The 17,236-nt window shown below is 47.9% G+C and overlaps 1 protein-coding gene across 1 annotated transcript; it reads left to right on the plus strand.

Annotated features, from left to right (window-relative positions):
* Positions 1-3,733: 3,733 nt before the first annotated feature.
* Positions 3,734-8,038, plus strand: FAD2 (fatty acid desaturase 2). Its single transcript, XM_048679666.2, has 2 exons — positions 3,734-3,913; positions 6,451-8,038. The coding sequence occupies exon 2, from the start codon at positions 6,455-6,457 to the stop codon at positions 7,616-7,618; it is 1,164 nt and encodes a 387-aa protein (XP_048535623.1). The 5' UTR covers positions 3,734-3,913; positions 6,451-6,454; the 3' UTR covers positions 7,619-8,038.
* The last annotated feature ends 9,198 nt before the right edge of the window (positions 8,039-17,236 follow it).

Here is a 17,236-nt window from a genome sequence, read left to right on the forward strand (position 1 = left end):
TTACCTCTTCCCCCAAAGCTCCATTAATGCTCCAAGCTCCATTTTCACCCGATCTCTCTCCCTAGCCAATCAAACTTGTTGCTTTGCTCGGGATTGGTTGAGAAGGCCCCGATCTACACTTCCACCAAGAGAAATTTGATTCCCCCACTAATCCCTAGCGGATCTAGTTACTCCTGGGTGTTTGAGCACCCTAGACGGTTGAGGTCACCATGGAGCCATAGTCCGTTGTGGTGAAGCTTCGTGGTGTTGTTGGGAGCCTCCGATTAAGTTGTGGAGATTGCTCGAACCTTGTTTGTAAAGGTCCGGTCGCCGCCTCCAAGGGCACCAATAGTGGAATCACGGCATCTCGCATTGTGTGAGGGCATGAGGAGAATACGGTGGCCTAGTGGCTTCTTGAGGAGCATTGTGCCTCCACACCGCTCCAACGGAGACGTACTTCCCCTCAAAAGGAAGGAACTTCAGTAACACATCCTCGTCTTCACCGGCTCCACTCTAGGTTATCTCGTACCTTTACTTGTGCAAGCTTATTAGTGTTACTTCTCTTGCTTGCTTGTGTGCTTGTTGTTGTTGCATCATATAGTTTGCTCACCTAGTTGCACATCTAGACAACCTACTTTGATGCAAAGTTTAATTTGGTAAAGAAAAGCTAAAAATTGTTAGTTGCCTATTCACCCCCTCTCTAGTCAACCATATCGATCCTTTCACTTTGGTTAATAGGTTAGTCCCAAAATAATATAAAATGCATATTAAAGCCCATTAAACATTCAAAATAGATAATATAATAGCATGGAACAATAAAAAATTATAGATACGTTGGAGACGTATCATCTATGGCTAGGAAACATAACCATCTTTGATAAACAAGCTAGTTAAGTAGAGGCATACTAGGGGCACTCTGTTTTGTCTATGTATTCACACATGTACCAAGTTTCCGATTAATAGAATTCTATCATGAATGATAAACATTTATCATGATATAAGTAAATATAAATAATAACTTTATTATTGCCTCTAGGGCATATTTCCTTCATGGTATGCATCTCATACTGATACCTAAGCATGTGAGCACGTATAGTACATAGAAACGAAACATCGATGAACAACACATATACGGCCAGCACATGGACGAGCAAATAGGGGTGAACGAGTCATACCCTCCGGTTGGCTAGGCCAACACGGCGGCGGTAGCGGCAGCCTCGGCACCGACCTTCTTCTTGGAGGCTTAGGTGGCGGCCATGGAGTCGATGTAGGGTAAGCAGTGGAAGCAGAGGCGAGGCAAGGACGGATCGGGAGAAGTCGCATCGAGACGTTCCACAAAAACCTTATTGCCGTTCTCCCGGGCAGGATCTCAAACGATAGGGTTCCGGAGGCACCTGCTCCCCGACCAACCGTGCACGCGGTCGTCGGGAAGGGATCGCCTGAAGGAGCACAGAGAGAGGAACAATAGATAACGGCTAGGGTTGTGCGAGAGGGAGGGAGTGAACTGATTAGAGTTCACTCCACTGATATAGGCAATCCAAGATTAATTAACCATTCCTGACCGGCAAAAATAAGATTCGGCTCAGCTCATTCCCGCAACCCATGGGGTGTGCACGTCGTGACGAGGCGTGGCATGGTGAGGCGGGCGGCGGAGGAGGAGTGCACGTGTACAACTCCTATTCCCAAGCTCCCAATAGCAAGTGGTAGAGCATCCCTTATAAATAGGTCTCACTCTTTCTTATTGTAGCGGTATGGTACTAAACTTTCCACCACTTGCCGTGCACATTCATGGGACTTAGAGATTAACTAGGGATTATTGTCTTATATGGGCCTAAGCCCATCCATAATCCATCACCGCCAATGTAGAGGATGCAGAAGAGTCGCTGATGGAGATGAGGAGTTGTTGATGTTGCTGATTCAGAGGATCTATTGCTGGAAGAGGAGAAGCAGAGAAAGGGAGGAGGTGTTGCTGCTTGCAGTGAGGTGCGCCAGCTGATCGGGCGAGTAGCGTTTGGTTCTCGGTGAAGTGCCTAGCGCGTGTTAAGGAGCGCCAGGTACTTGACTACGTGCTAGCCGATGAACACCTTGGAACGACGACGTGATGGGCGAGGAGTGTTGTCTCCTAGGCATTGTCTTCTTGGCGTGGCGACGTCCTGGAATCAAAGATGCTTGGTACGGCCACGCGGGCGTGCAGGGCGTGACAAGGAAGACGCTAGGCTGGGCGATTCAAAATTCAAAATTGAGGACATAAATGTGTCTTTACAATGATTTGGGCGCTTCTCGAATTCTCTAAAAACGTGTTACATTTGTGAACATAGGGATTACATGATAATACGATGTCATCATGCTATTATTTATACTCTTTTTTTTCATTTGTTGGGTTTTGCCTTTTGCAATTAGTATTTGAGGTTTTAGATATTTTTGTTGGAAAAAGTATATAACAGACTAAAATTGTCTCATAAAGTTTATACACAAAAGTTTAAGGAGAATCACAATAATAGAAAATGTAATAGTTGCCAAATGAACTAGCAACATGTCCGATACTGCGAATGCTTGCTTATATGGAAACACCAAGTCTAACTTGTAGACATGCACCACATAAATGTGCTTGCAGCGGACACATCATCGTGGAATTTAAAAGGCCGACAGGTCATTATATAGCTTTATCGTCGATAGACAGATGATTTACGATATAAAATAATATTCAAATCGGGGAAGACAAATGCATGGCTAAAATTGAACTTTGATCTCTATTTTTTCCGGGTAAACTTTAATCTCTATCGCAAAATGGTAGAAGCTATGCCACTCATCCAATAAACAACATAATTCTTGGTTGCCTTGACAGGTGGACACCGTATGTTACATAGACCTGAGAAAGAATGATTGGCCGGTCGAAAACCACGTGCAATATTTCAGATGCACATGGCATATATTTATCTTCATGAACATGCCATTTCTAATCCTTGAATCATACTATGATATTGTAACTTGAGTGAAAATTCATTTCAACAAGTTTTAAAAAAATGTGAATAGATAATGTATATATATGTGTACTAATGTAAGTGTTTAACTCATCAAGAAAAATGGTAATTGTCAAGTTGCGTATAAGTATAATAAGTTAAGACACCCTACTATACTACTCCCTCTGATTCGAATTAATTGATGGCAACATCTATACAATGCCTAGGATCAGAGGGAGTACTAGATTAAGATTACAACACGATAAACATCCCCACAGAAAAAACATGATATAAGCATACTTTTTTTGCAACTAATATAAACATACACATGTACCATAATTTTTGTCTGGAGATGTTTGCACCGTGAATTAATAAAAAAATCACCAAAATTTACATGTGGGCATTCCTTTTTATCTGCTATTTTGTTTCACAATTTTTTTCTGTAATCTTCAAAATATGTTTTTTCGAAGTTACAAAAGGAGTAGTATCTATCATCCAGGATCTGTTTGCTGTACTTCTATGCAGGGGAAAGGCCTCAGCAGACTGACAAAATTGCCGCTATATCTAGTGGTCAATCCCACGCCATTCTGGTGGCAGGCTCCCCGCCGTCGGATGGCCCGAACGGACGGCCGGCGGCCCGCCATGCGAGACCCGGGCCACAGCCCCCTCAGACGAGCGATACAAATCGCGACACGTGTACGGGGCCAGATTTCTTGGGTCAGTGCGCCCCATCTGGCTCTCGGGGCCCACGCGCCAGCGGGCGCGCGTGAGGGGACGGGGCGCTTTTAAATAGCATCCCCCACCGGTGGACTCGGAGGCGGCCTGCTCCTCCCCCCCGCACAAACCACTCGTTCGTCCCGTCAACAAGAGGAGCAGAGGCGCCGGAGAGGGAAGAGGGTGCGCGCGCTCGCGTGTGTGGTGTCCGCCGGCCCGATCTGCTCCGCTCCCGCCGCCTCGACCACCACCCCTATCAGGTATCGCCATTCGTCGCCCCCGCGAATCCGTCGCTCGTATGGTTAATTCCTAGATTCATTTTCTTCGGCGCGGATTCGCGCGGAATCTGCTCTGCTCCGGCCGTTTTGGCCGTGGGGAATGGCGAGTAGGCAGGGTGCCTTGCCGCGTCCATCCCGTTTCCCGGCCTATCCCTCGTGGAGCCACCGGCGGCGCCGCCACGAGAGGAGCTCGAGGGGCTGCTGTTTTTCTCCCCTCTTTGCTGCCGCTCCTGATTCCTGCCACCGGTCCGTCAATTCGCTGCCCCGCTGGCCCCTGCACCTACCTCCGACCGAATTCCCAGCGAAATGCGCGTGTCCCATGCACTGTTTCGCCCGAGGCAGCAACGGGCAGGATTAGAGCGAATCGCCCCTGATTAGCGCTGATGCGCGTATATAGACATTTAAACGCGGATTCTGCTGCATCTTGCTACCAGATCTGCAGAATATTGGTGCGGATGGCATCCAGATATTTCGGTATGCCTTTTGGGCCCTGATCTCTGCACCTCGGCCGTTACCACTCATTTTAGATTCGTAGAATCCGCCATCTTTTCTGGCGCAGCTGCCTTTGTCAGCTACCCGTTAGTACTAGTTTTGTTTGAAAAGCTGCACCAAAATTGTAGTCCCCGATTTTCATTGAGAAACACAAACAGAATTACTCCAGGTCGTGATTAGGCCGTAGCAACACCAATTGCATATCTTTTTCCCGGGTAACACTAATTGGCCTTTGATGACAGGCAATCTTTCAGTTTAGAGGCAGGCCGATGCCGTGGCCGTTATGACTAGCACAGAAAATCTCTTTTTCCAACGAAGCACGGCAGGCGGAGCCATATGCTTCTCGTGCTCAAGTCGTTGGGATACTATCATATCATCATAAGAAAGAAAAAAAAGTTAGGCCGTTCCTTTCAGCACGTCGCGTCGCACGCGCTGGTCGGCGGCGGCGGCGGCTGGCGGGCTCGTGCGCGCTGCTCCTGACCTAGAAAAAGTCACCGTGATTCACGACCCCGTCAGATATCCTGTCGCCGGCGCCTGGACGGTGGCGATTGTCCCCTTCCGTTTCGTCACCCCACGACCGCGTGCCTGCGCTAAGGTACAGAAAAGCCTGCGTGGGCCAGAAAGAGCCTGCGCAATATTTGGCGGATCCAGGCCCACAGCCACAGGGCGGGCCTGCACCGCCTCTTTTTTTTCTCATTTCCGGCCGCAGACAGCTTAGCTGGACGCGCACAAGCGACCAAAGGCGCAGATCTGGGTGCCCATGGGCCCTCGTCCACCTTGGATGGCACCGCGCTCTGTACTTGCCCTGTAGGCAGCCGTGGTAGGTAGTAGCCCGTATGCGCGCCCTGTTGCCGCGCTATGGTCCTCCTAATCACGCGGAGCCAGCAGTCCTAATCGGTCGCCTACAGCCGTGTAATCCAGGGTTAATGCCTGCCGCGAATTAGCAGGCCAGTCCTAATCAATCGGCTAGCGGGGGTTTATTGCCATGAATCAGTAAAGTTGAACATCGCAATCCGGAGCTGCCTGTATTATGGTTTATGGTTTGGCCGTGGGACTTCTCTTTCTGTCTTGAAAGCTACTCCGTGTCAAGATGGCATCTGAATCGGAAGTCCACCTACCGTGTCAAGATGCGCGCTGTTCAACGTGATGATCACGTGGTGCCTCGTTTTACTGCTGTTCCTTGGTCTCGGTCGCCCACTGCTGCGCTGAGGTGAGCTGCGGTGGGGAGGTGTGCTCCAGACGAGGGGTGGTAGGTGGGTGACTCGGCTCTGACTGAATATGTCTTGGTCGTAGTACAGAGGCGGGAGAGAGAGACGTATTCGTCCATATTGGCGTTCTACTTGAAGAGACGGCCGATGGCTTATATTTGACCGTCCAAGGTGTGTCTGGTAGGATTTGATCACCTTATCTTACTAGATATGTACATGCGTGTGAGCCGGACTCTCGGTGCACTGCCTCATTTTGAACGAGTTTCTTGCGCATATCTTTGCTTTACTTGACCATTTGATCGGTCACCTTATCCCTGTGTTTTACTGAAGTACGGCAGCCGATTGTCTGTGATTGTTCAGAGGCATGGGCTGGGCGGATCTGAATTTCGCTTAGCAGCAGTGCATGTGAAGCAGCTACGGTGCACGAACCCGAAAGGGAATCTGAACATGCCATTGGGCTCGCACATGCCGCGATCCCCCCACTTGGCATGTCATCTAGGAATATTTTATCTCTTTTCTTCAGAGGGAAAGGGATATTTTTGAAGGGAGGAATATTTTATCTTGTTAGCATCGGGGCACGCCACCACCACCACTGGCGATGATATAACACCCCCTCGTGTTTTCCTTGCGTCGCTGCCCCTGTCGTGCGCCAGCAGAACTAGAGTAAAGTATAGCCCGCTTGCTAGATATTTTCGTTCATAGCAATTATGTAGAATCATGCTGCTAGAATATACTGTTCTGTTCTTAATCTCTTATGCTAGAGTACGATATAACTTCGTTCGTGCCATCTGACCACCTGTGCTCTTTTGTTGTCTGCAGCATCATGGGTGCTGGCGGCAGGATGACGGAGAAGGAGCGGGAGAAGCAGGAGCAGCTCGGCCGCGCCAACGGCGGCGCAGCCTACCAGCGCTCGCCGACGGACAAGCCGCCGTTCACGCTGGGTCAGATCAAGAAGGCAATCCCGCCTCACTGCTTCCAGCGCTCCATCATCAAGTCCTTCTCCTACGTGGTCCATGACCTGGTCATCGTCGCGGCCCTGCTGTACGCGGCGCTGGTCTGGATCCCCACCCTCCCGAGCGTGCTGCAGCTGGGCGCCTGGCCGCTCTACTGGGTCGTGCAGGGCTGCGTCATGACCGGCGTCTGGGTCATCGCGCACGAGTGCGGCCATCACGCCTTCTCCGACTACTCGCTGCTCGATGACACCGTCGGCCTGGTGCTCCACTCGTGGCTGCTCGTCCCCTACTTCTCGTGGAAGTACAGCCACCGTCGCCACCACTCCAACACCGGGTCGCTGGAGCGCGATGAGGTGTTCGTCCCCAAGCAGAAGGAGGCGCTGGCGTGGTACACCCCTTACATCTACAACAACCCCGTCGGCCGTCTGGTGCACATCGTCGTGCAGCTCACCCTCGGGTGGCCGCTGTACCTGGCGCTCAACGCCTCAGGCCGCCCGTACCCGCGGTTCGCCTGCCACTTCGACCCCTACGGCCCGATCTACAACGACCGGGAGCGAGCCCAGATTTTCATCTCAGACGTCGGAGTGCTGGCCGTGTCATTGGCTCTGCTGAAGCTCGTGTCGTCGTTCGGGTTCTGGTGGGTGGTGCGGGTCTACGGCGTGCCGCTGCTGATCGTGAACGCTTGGCTGGTCCTGATCACCTACCTGCAGCACACCCACCCGGCGCTGCCGCACTACGACTCGACGGAGTGGGACTGGCTGCGGGGGGCGCTGGCCACCATGGACCGCGACTACGGCATCCTCAACCGCGTGTTCCACAACATCACGGACACGCACGTGGCGCACCACCTCTTCTCCACCATGCCGCACTACCACGCCATGGAGGCCACCAAGGCGATCAAGCCCATCCTCGGCGAGTACTACCAGTTCGACCCCACCCCCGTCGCCAAGGCCACATGGCGCGAGGCCAAGGAGTGCATCTACGTCGAGCCCGAGGACCGCAAGGGGGTCTTCTGGTACAGCAACAAGTTCTAGCCGTCAAGATCCATCAACGGTGCTCGAGAAAGAACTCAGAGAAGAGATCCTACCAAGTAATTCCATCCATCTACCTACAGTCATATGGTTAGTCTTTAGATAGCAGAGGGCATTTGGGCACAAAAGAAGACTACTATTACCGTGCCAGTGCTAGAAGAGCTGAGTGGTGCAAGGAAGAGTAGCGTGTCCGTGACTTTGGTCAGTTCCGTCTTTACTTTTTCTCTGTGTTCCAGTCGTCGGCTTAGGTTTGGCCGGCTGTCGTCGTCGGTGTCCGTGACCGTGGACATGGCCGCGTGTGTTGTGTGTGCGTCTGTCATTGCATTGGCGTCATCTCCCCCCGTCCGTGTCATGTTGTTGTAGACCATTTCGTGTTTATGGCGGAATAACTGATCGTCGAAGGAAGGGCAACTTTTTTGAGTACTCCAGTTTAGATGATGTTCTTTCTCGTGATTTTTATCTCGTCTCTGGAAATGGATGGTTGCTCGCTTGCTCTGTCAAGCAAGGTTGTCTACTCCGTCCCGCGGGCCGCGGCGGAACGAGATCCTCTGACGTACAACAAACTACTGCAGAGGGACGTCCAACACGGATCACCGTTCGTGCAGCATCCAATGGCAACGGCTAAACACTGGCAGAACATAACGAAGCCATCGGCCCATGAGCGTGATGCGGCCCAGTCCAATGAGATGTTGCTAGGACGAAAAAACGCACGAGGTCGACGGAACACGATAGCTTAAGTGAACACGGTGCCCTGCTCATCGATTTGTACGTAAATTGCAAATCTCTGCCTTTCTTTTGCCATCTTGAAATTTGCTTCAATAATAAGAGTGGAATTAGTCTAACTATTGTCATCAGATTTGTTTTGAATTTGATAAATTTTTGTGCAACTCTGGGTCGATCTTGTAATTAGAGTAACTCCAACGCGCTAACGCAAATGATCCGTGTGTATCCGTTTGCATCGAAACAAACGAAAACACCGGTCTTCGTCTGGACACATTTCCCGCCCAATCTGGCCACTTCTCCGTCGCTGTCCAATCTGGCCACCCTCGCGCGCTCCCTCACCGGCGACAACAAACCCTATCTATCCCGCGTGTTTGCTATGGGTTCCTTCAACAACAAAGGCAAGGGCAAGGGCAAGTTTGACGTTTGCGCCAGCTCGTTCCGTGGGCCGCCCCAACCGCCTCCGGACGCCTTCGCGCTAGTGCTGTGTGTAGGGAGGGGTTGCTGGCCACGGGACAGGCTCCACTTCCCGGTGCACCGCTCGCTGCACCACTCGTATTGTTGCGCGTCACTGTCGTGGCCTGATGTCAATCTCTCCCACGGCCTGTAGGTTGACCCCCACTCGTACTATCGCGTCGTCATGCAGCAGAGTCGCTGGCGCCCCAGACGGCGGAGGAGGCAGCGCGGGCGATGCGGCAGCAGGCCTTCCCGGAGGGGGGAGGGGGGGCGCCGCACTTTGTCATCCTCGTCGACGCGGATGACGACGCATAGGGTAGTGTGCTGGACAGCCGCTAGGTGGCATCAATCTTATTTTTTACAGTTTTTAATTTATGTTTAATTAAATTTAAGTGAACTTTGGGTGGCACATACGCGTTCGATCGGCCGACCAAATGGAAAAAGCGGGAAAAATCCACACCCATGTGCGTCGGCGCATTGGAGTTGCATCTTTGCGCGGCGAGTGAATGGCGACGATGAGTCTGGCCAAGCGCTCCTTCGGCGAGCGAACGACGGCGATGAGTGAACTGGACGGCGACGGAGAAGTGGCCAGATTGGGCGAGAAATGCGTCTAGATGAACAGCACGTGGACTGATTTTAGGCTTGGGTTGGCATGTTGGACCGGTGTTTTCATCCGTTTTGATGCAAACGGACATGCACGGCTCATTTGTGTCGGCGCGTTGAAGTTGCCCTAATTACAAGATCGATGCAGAGTGGCGCAAAGCTTTATCGAATTCAAAATAAATCTGACGACGACAGCTCGACTAATTCCACTCTTATTATTAAAGCAAATCTCAAGATGGCAAAAGAAAGGCAGAGATTTACAATTTACTTACAAATCGACGAGCAGGGCACCGTGTTCTCTTAAGCTATCACGTTTTTGTCATCCTCGCACCATCTCATTGGACTGGGCCGCATCGTGCTCATGGGCCGATGGCATAGCTATGTTTTGCCGGTATTTAGCCATTGCCATTGGATGCTGCACGGACGGTGATCTGTGTTGAACGTCCCTCTGCAGTAGTTTTGTTCTACGTTAGAGGATCTCGTTCCGCCGCGGCAGCCTATGTCTTTAATCTCTTTGCTGCACACAAGATTGCTTTTGGTCGACATTTATGCGATATTTCGTTGTGCTTGGTACGTCCAAGTCCTGTCTCACTGTCACGTTGTGGTCCAATCTGGAAGCTGTGGTCAGCGTTGTTAGCGGTCCAAATCCAGCAATCTTGCACAGTGTAATGCTGAAAGCTGCGTCTGAGCATCGCAAGCAGCCCAGTGTGCGCCAATAATCCTGGAAACTGTGCTTGTGAATGTGAGGCCAGATTTTGGAGCCTCGACTTGTCTCTCTTGCAAACGGGAGCTACTACCGCCAATTTATTTCTCGCCTATGCCTGTAGTACTACGCAAAATTGATGTGCTTGGCCGGGGGGCGGGGCAATATTCCCGGTCCCTCCCATCCCATGTGCCATGAGTTCAATTCAATGCACGCACTACGGATTTCCAGCCGAGATTTGGCCGAAACGTAGGGTCAACCGGGCAAGTGCAATGCCATCGTGGTGCTACCGTACGCATTTAGATGCGTGCCGTGCCAGGGAGCAGGAGGTTTACTCCGCCTCGATCTTAACGGAGCGCCTCAATGGATGGGGGAGCAACTCAATAACTCATGCTGATGGCACACGGGAGGGAAGACAGACGCCCATCCGTGTCCGTCCTGCCGACCCGAGAGCGCACGCAACAATAGCTTACACAGTACATCACATAAATCCCGAGTGTTTAACCAAAAACCATCACAATTGACGAAAACGTGACGAAAAACTACCACTCTATGATTTTGTGCGAAACTATCGAATTTGTCCTAAACCGTGACAAAAAACTACCAAGTCGCGAAATCGTTTGCTTCATTCATGCTAACCCCGAATCTGACCGGTTGGGCCCGCGAATCAGTTGCCACGCTGGCCAACGGACGGCCGCCGCGCGTTGATGGTCGTTAACGGCCCGTCCGCTGTCGGAACGGCGGCTGTCGGTAGGCCAATAAGTTAGAGCGAGCTCAGCCACTCGCTCATTCTCTTCCTCCTCGCTCGCTCTCACTCGTCCTCATCCTCTCCCTCTCCCTGGTGCTCTGAGCTAGGTCAGCCTATCGCCGTCGCCGCCGCGGCCATTGCTGCCGGTAGAAGTTGAGGATGCCATCCTGAAATGACGAGGAGAGCTCGGACGAGGACATCAACATGGTTTCAATGGATCCTCAGCTCTTTGTAAGTGCATAGTGATGGAACAGAGTTAGGGTTAGGGTTAGTTCATCAAAATAGGAGATTCCAAGTTGCTTTTGGTTTGATTCGAAGTTTCTTTTGCAGGAAACCCCTGACAGAGTGGTGGAACCATCTTTCTGTGGTTCATACACTCAATCTGAGCCGACGTGCATGATGCATCATCAGAGGCCGAAGAAGATGGTGGCTTTTGAAGGTGATTTGACTGGGAAACGATTCCTGGGTTGTCCTGTGCAGCAAGTATTAAATCTTGCACGCTAACTTGTTTTGCTGGTGGAGATGTGTGATGTGTTTTGCTGCTGGAGATGTGTGGTGCAGCATGTGGTGCAGAGATGTGTGGTGTGCAGAGATGTGTGCTGTAGTTTAGAACTGAAACTTGAAAGTGCCATACATATGAAAGCTATATGTGCAAGTAGATCTTTAGTTAACTGAATTCAATACATGACTGAACCTGAGAACACCTACATGCAGAGATCTTTAGTGTACTGTGAACTGAATGTATTTGTTAGGTGTTAACTGAATATAGCTGTTAACTGAAAAAGAACAGAGTTAAATGAATTTATATCTATTGCTAAATATAGTTGTTAACTGAATTTATCTCTGATGCTAAGTCAGGTGTTGTGTGCTTACTATGAAAGAATTATGTTTGCATAATTCAGAGAGCATATTGATTTAAACAAAGGGTTTCAGTTAAATGAAATGACTTTATGACTTTAGTTATCTGTACTAAGTTTGTTACTAAGTGCTTTGTGCTTAATTATAAATAATTGCTTCTGTAGGATGTAGGTGTGAACTGTGGGGTTGTGGAGTGGGTGGATGGTCATTGGCTAGAGATTCTACAAAGGTGCCTAACAAGGATTTGGGACATGTACCATGAGCAGAACTTGGGGAGGGTGAAGGACAAACAAGCCCATGAGAAAGAGGTGGCCAAGCTAAAGAAGGAAATTGATTTCCTATCAAACAACTACAGCTAGTTGGTGGAAGATGTATCCAAGCATTTTGACTATCAAGATGGCAAGATGTCTCATGACATGGACTATAACAGACAGGCAATCAATGATCTAAATGCAAAGAAGAAACAACTTGAGGATCAAGCAAAGATTGAGATAAGTATGGAAAAGATGAAGCTTGCCAAGGAGCAAAGGTGCATTCTTCAAAGCCAAGCAGATATCATTCAGAACATGAGGAAGACCATGAAGAAAGTGGAGGGGGACAGGGACCTACTTAAGCAAGAGAAGAAGAAGCTGGAGTATCTGATTGCTGATCTGCTCAATGCTGGGCATGCCATCAAAGATAAGCTGGAGAGGATCAATGCAATTATGAATGAGTGAAGTGCTTGTTGTGTGGGTTAAGTAATCAGTACGCCTATATATATATCTGGCCTTGGAATGTCATGCATGTTAGGTGTATATTTTGGGAAAGTTTCATGTGCTTTCAGAATGGTATGAGGGAGGGAGGTACTCTTATGGTTTAAGAACTAGTTGGTTTTATCTAAGATGTAATGACTTTTATGTTAAGACCTACTATGCTAAGTGAGTACTCATGCTAAGTTAATTAAGTAAGAATGTTTTATCTATGATGAGGCTATTTTACTCTGCATATATCATGTGTGGATAACTGATAGTAGTGACATAGTTGGAAGTAGCAAGTAGCAAGTAACATATATAGCAAGTAGCTTAGATAGTCTGACAAATAACTTAACATATGTAGCAAGTAGCAAGTAACATATATAGATAGTCTGACATAGATAGATAGTATTGCCATTCATAGTCTGACATATATAGCATCTAGTAGTAGATAGTGCCTGACATAGATAGCAACTAATAGTAGATAGTGTCTGACGAAACTGAACCTAGGAACTTACTGAACTTACGAAAGTTCAGGACTGACGAAACTGAATATTTTTGCGCTAAAGTAACTGAAGTCAGCACTTCACTCCTCCTTGTTCAGCATCTTCAGGCACTGGGAGCGGCGCACCGCAGTCACGGCCGCCCTCTTCTTCTTGCCCGGCGTCGGCTCCACCACATCTTCCTCGCCGCCATCTTGTTCTTGCTTCATGACGATGCCGTCTGGGAGATCGGCGACCTCCGGCAGTGCATCCACGTGGATTGGGAGGTTCCTGTCCCCCTCCACGGCGTCGAGGACGGGAGCCAGCAGCTGCACTTCAGGCTCGTCGTCGGAGAGGACGACGACCTCATCCACCTCGTCGTCAGAGGACTCGTCCTCATCATCGTCACTGGACTCGTCGTTAGAAGACTCGCCGTCAGAGTCGTCATAGGGCCCAAGGACCCATGGATTGCGCCTCTCCCAGTAGGCGTTGTTGATTGGGGCTGGGAGAGCGAGGACGGCGTCGGTGACGTGGTCCGTGGCGGCCGGCGGCGTGGTGGATGAGCGGTGATAACCCACAAGTATAGGGGATCGCAACAGTTTTTGAGGGTAAAGTATTCAACCCAAATTTATTGATTCGACACAAGGGGAGCCAAAGAATACTCTCAAGTATTAGCAGCTGAGTTGTCAATTCAACCACACCTGGAAACTTAATATCTGCAACAAAGTATTTAGTAGCAAAGTAATATGATAGTAGTGGTAACGGTAGCAAAAGGTAACAGTAGTAAAAGCAATGTTTTTGGTATTTTGTAGTGATGATAGCAATAGCAACGGAAAAGTAAATAAGCGAAGAACAATATATGCAAAGCTCGTAGGTAATGGATGAGTGATGGAGAATTATGCCGGATGCGGTTCATCATGTAACAGTCATAACCTAGGGTGACACAGAACTAGCTCCAGTTAATCAATGTAATGTAGGCATGTATTCCGAATATAGTCATATGTGCTTATGGAAAAGAACTTGCATGCCATCTTTTGTCCTACCCTCCCGTGGCAGCGGGGTCCTTACGGAAACTAAGGGATATTAAGGCCTCATTTTAATAGAGTACCTAAACAAAGCATTAACACATAGCGAATACATGAACTCCTCAAACCACGGTCATCACCGGTAAGTATCTCGATTATTGTCACTTCGGGGTTAACGGATCATAACACATAATAGGTGACTATAGACTTGCAAGATAGGATCAAGAACTCTCATATATTGATGAAAACATAATAAGTTCAGATCTGAAATCATGGCACTCGGGCCCTAGTGACAAGCATTAAGCATAGCAAAGTCATAGCAACATCAATCTCAGAACATAGTGGATACTAGGGATCAAACCCTAACAAAACTAACTCGATTACATGATAGATCCCATCCAACCCATCACCATCCAGCAAGCTTACGGTGGAATTACTCACGCACGGCGGTGAGCATCATGAAATTGGTGATGAAGGATGGTTGATGATGACGATGGCGACGGATTCCCCTCTCCAGAGCCCCGAACGGAATCCAGATCAGCCCTCCCGAGAGGTTTTAGGGCTTGGCGGCGGCTCCGTATCGTAAAACGCGATGAATCCTTCTCCCTGATTTTTTTCTCCCCGAAACACAATATATAGAGTTGGAGTTGGAGTCGGAGGAGTTCCAGGGGGCCCACGAGGTAGGGGGGCGTGCCCGCACCCTCGTGGACAGGTGGTGGGCCCCCTGGCCTTCATCTTTTGTAGGTATTTTTTATATTTTCCAAAAAGTTGCTCCGTGAAGTTTTAGGTCATTCCGAGAACGTTTGTTTCTGCACATAAATAACACCATGGTAATTCTGCTGAAAAGATCGTCAGTCCGGGTTAGTTCCATTCAAATCATGCAAGTTAGAGTCCAAAATAAGGGCAAAAGTGTTTGGAAAAGTAGATACGACGGAGACGTATCAACTTCCCCAAGTTTAAACCATTACTTGTCCTCAAGCAATTCAGTTGATAAACTGAAAGTGATAAAGAAAAACTTTTACAAACTCTGTTTGCTCTTGTTGTTGTAAATATGTAAAGCTAGAATTCAAGTTTTCAACAAAGATTATAACTAACCACATTCGCAATAACGCTTAGGTCTCAAGTTACTCATATCAATAGCATAATCAACTAGCGAGCAATAACAATAAATCTCGGATGACAACACTTTCTCAAAACAATCATAATATGATATAGCAAGATGGTATCTCGCTAGCCCTTTCCGAGACCACAAAACATAAATGTAGAGCACCTTTAAAGACCAAGGACTGACTAGACATTGTAATTCATGGTAAAAGAGATCCAGTCAAGTCATACTCAATGTAAACTAACAATAATGAATGCAAATGACAACGGTGCGCTCCAAGAGGATGATGACTCAGCATAAAAGTAAATAGACAGGCCCTTCACAGAGGGAAGCAGGGATTTATAGAGGTGCCAGAGCTCGGTTTTGAAATAGACATGAATAATATTTTGAGCGGTATACTTTCATTGTCAACATAACAAGCAAGAGATGGCAATATCTTCCATGCTACACACATTATAGGCGGTTCCCAAACAGAATGGTAAAGTTTATACTCCCCCTTCCACCAACAAGCATCAATCCATGGCTTGCTCGAAACAACGAGTGCCTCCAACTAACAAGAGTCCCAAGAGGAGTTTTGTTTGCAATTATTTTGATTTAGTTTGCATAAAGCATGGGACTAGGCATCCCGGTGACCAGCCATTTATCTCGTGAGTGAGGAGTGGAGTCCACTCCTCTTGAGAATAACCCGCCTAACATGGAAGATACAGACATCCCTAGTTGATACATGAGCTATTCGAGCATACAAAACATGATATTTATTTGAAGGTTTAGAGTTTGTCACATACAAATTTACTTGGAACGACATGTAGATACCGTATATAGGTAGGTATAGTGGACTCATGTGGAATAACTTTGGGGTTTAAGGGATTGGATGCACAAGCAGTATTCCTGCTTAGTACAGGTGAAGGCTAGCAAAAGACTGGGAAGCGACCAGCTAGAGAGCGACAACAGTCATGAACATGCATTAAAATTAATCAACACTGAATGCAAGCATGAGTAGGATATAATCCACCATGAACATAAATATCATGAAGGCTATGTTGATTTTTTTCAACTACATGCGTGAAAATGTGCCAAGTCAAGTCACTTAAATCATTCAGAGGAGGAGACCACCCTATCATACCACATCATAACCATTTTAATAGCATGTTGGCACGCAAGGTAAACCATTATAAGCTCCTAGCTAATCAAGCATGGCACAAGAAATTATGATCTCTACTTATCATTGCAAACATGTTTATTCATAATAGGCTGAATCAGGAACGATGAAATAATCATATTTACAAAAACAAAAGAGGTCGAGTTCATACCAGCTTTTCTCATCTCAATCAGTCCATCATATATCGTCATAATTGCCTTTCACTTGCACGACCGAACGATGTGAATAATAATAATAGTGCACGTGCATTGGACTAAGCTGGAATCTGCAAGCATTCAATAAAGAGGAGAAGACAAGGCAATATGGGCTCTTTTGTCAGATCAACAATAATGCATATAAGAGCCACTTCAACAATTTAATTATGGTATTCTCCTATCGACCCCCAAAGGAAAGAAAACAAATAAAAGTATTTACACTGGAGAGCTCCCAACAAGTAAAAGAAGAACAGGAAATCTTTTGGGGTTTTCTTTTTAATTACTACTACAAGCATTGGAAAGTAAACTAATTGAAAGCTACCACTAACTTTTTTGGTTTTTCTTAATGTTATCGAACACACAAGAAGAAAGCATAAAAAGGAAATTAACTAGCATGGATGATGCAAATGAAAAAGTATGAGCACCGACATCTAGCAATGAGTATGTGAACATAAATCTAATGTCGGTGAGAAATACGTACTCCCCAAGCTTAGGCTTTTGGCCTAAGTTGGTCTATGGCCACGGTTGGCCTGGCGGATATCCATAATAATAGTTAGGGTCGTGCTGTGATGAAGAAGAAGACTCCTATTGCCACTGGCTGGCAATCATCTTCGGATCCCACTGGTAATTAGACTGTTGTGAAGGATCAACTGGTGGTTCCGTCTCTGGCTCCATAGCTGGTGCAGGGTTCCAGTAGGCATGAATAGCCTTTAACGGAACAAGGTACTGGCCTGCAGATAAATCAAACAAAGAAGGAGCAGGCAGGGTAATAGTCTCAGAATGATGTTTATCAAAGAACAATTTGTATTTAAGCTCTCCTTCCCTATTCTTAACAAT

The sequence above is a fragment of the Triticum urartu genome, chromosome 6A (genome assembly GCF_056163025.1).
Source record: "Triticum urartu cultivar PI428250 chromosome 6A, HENAU_Tu73, whole genome shotgun sequence".
NCBI lineage: Eukaryota > Viridiplantae > Streptophyta > Magnoliopsida > Poales > Poaceae > Triticum > Triticum urartu.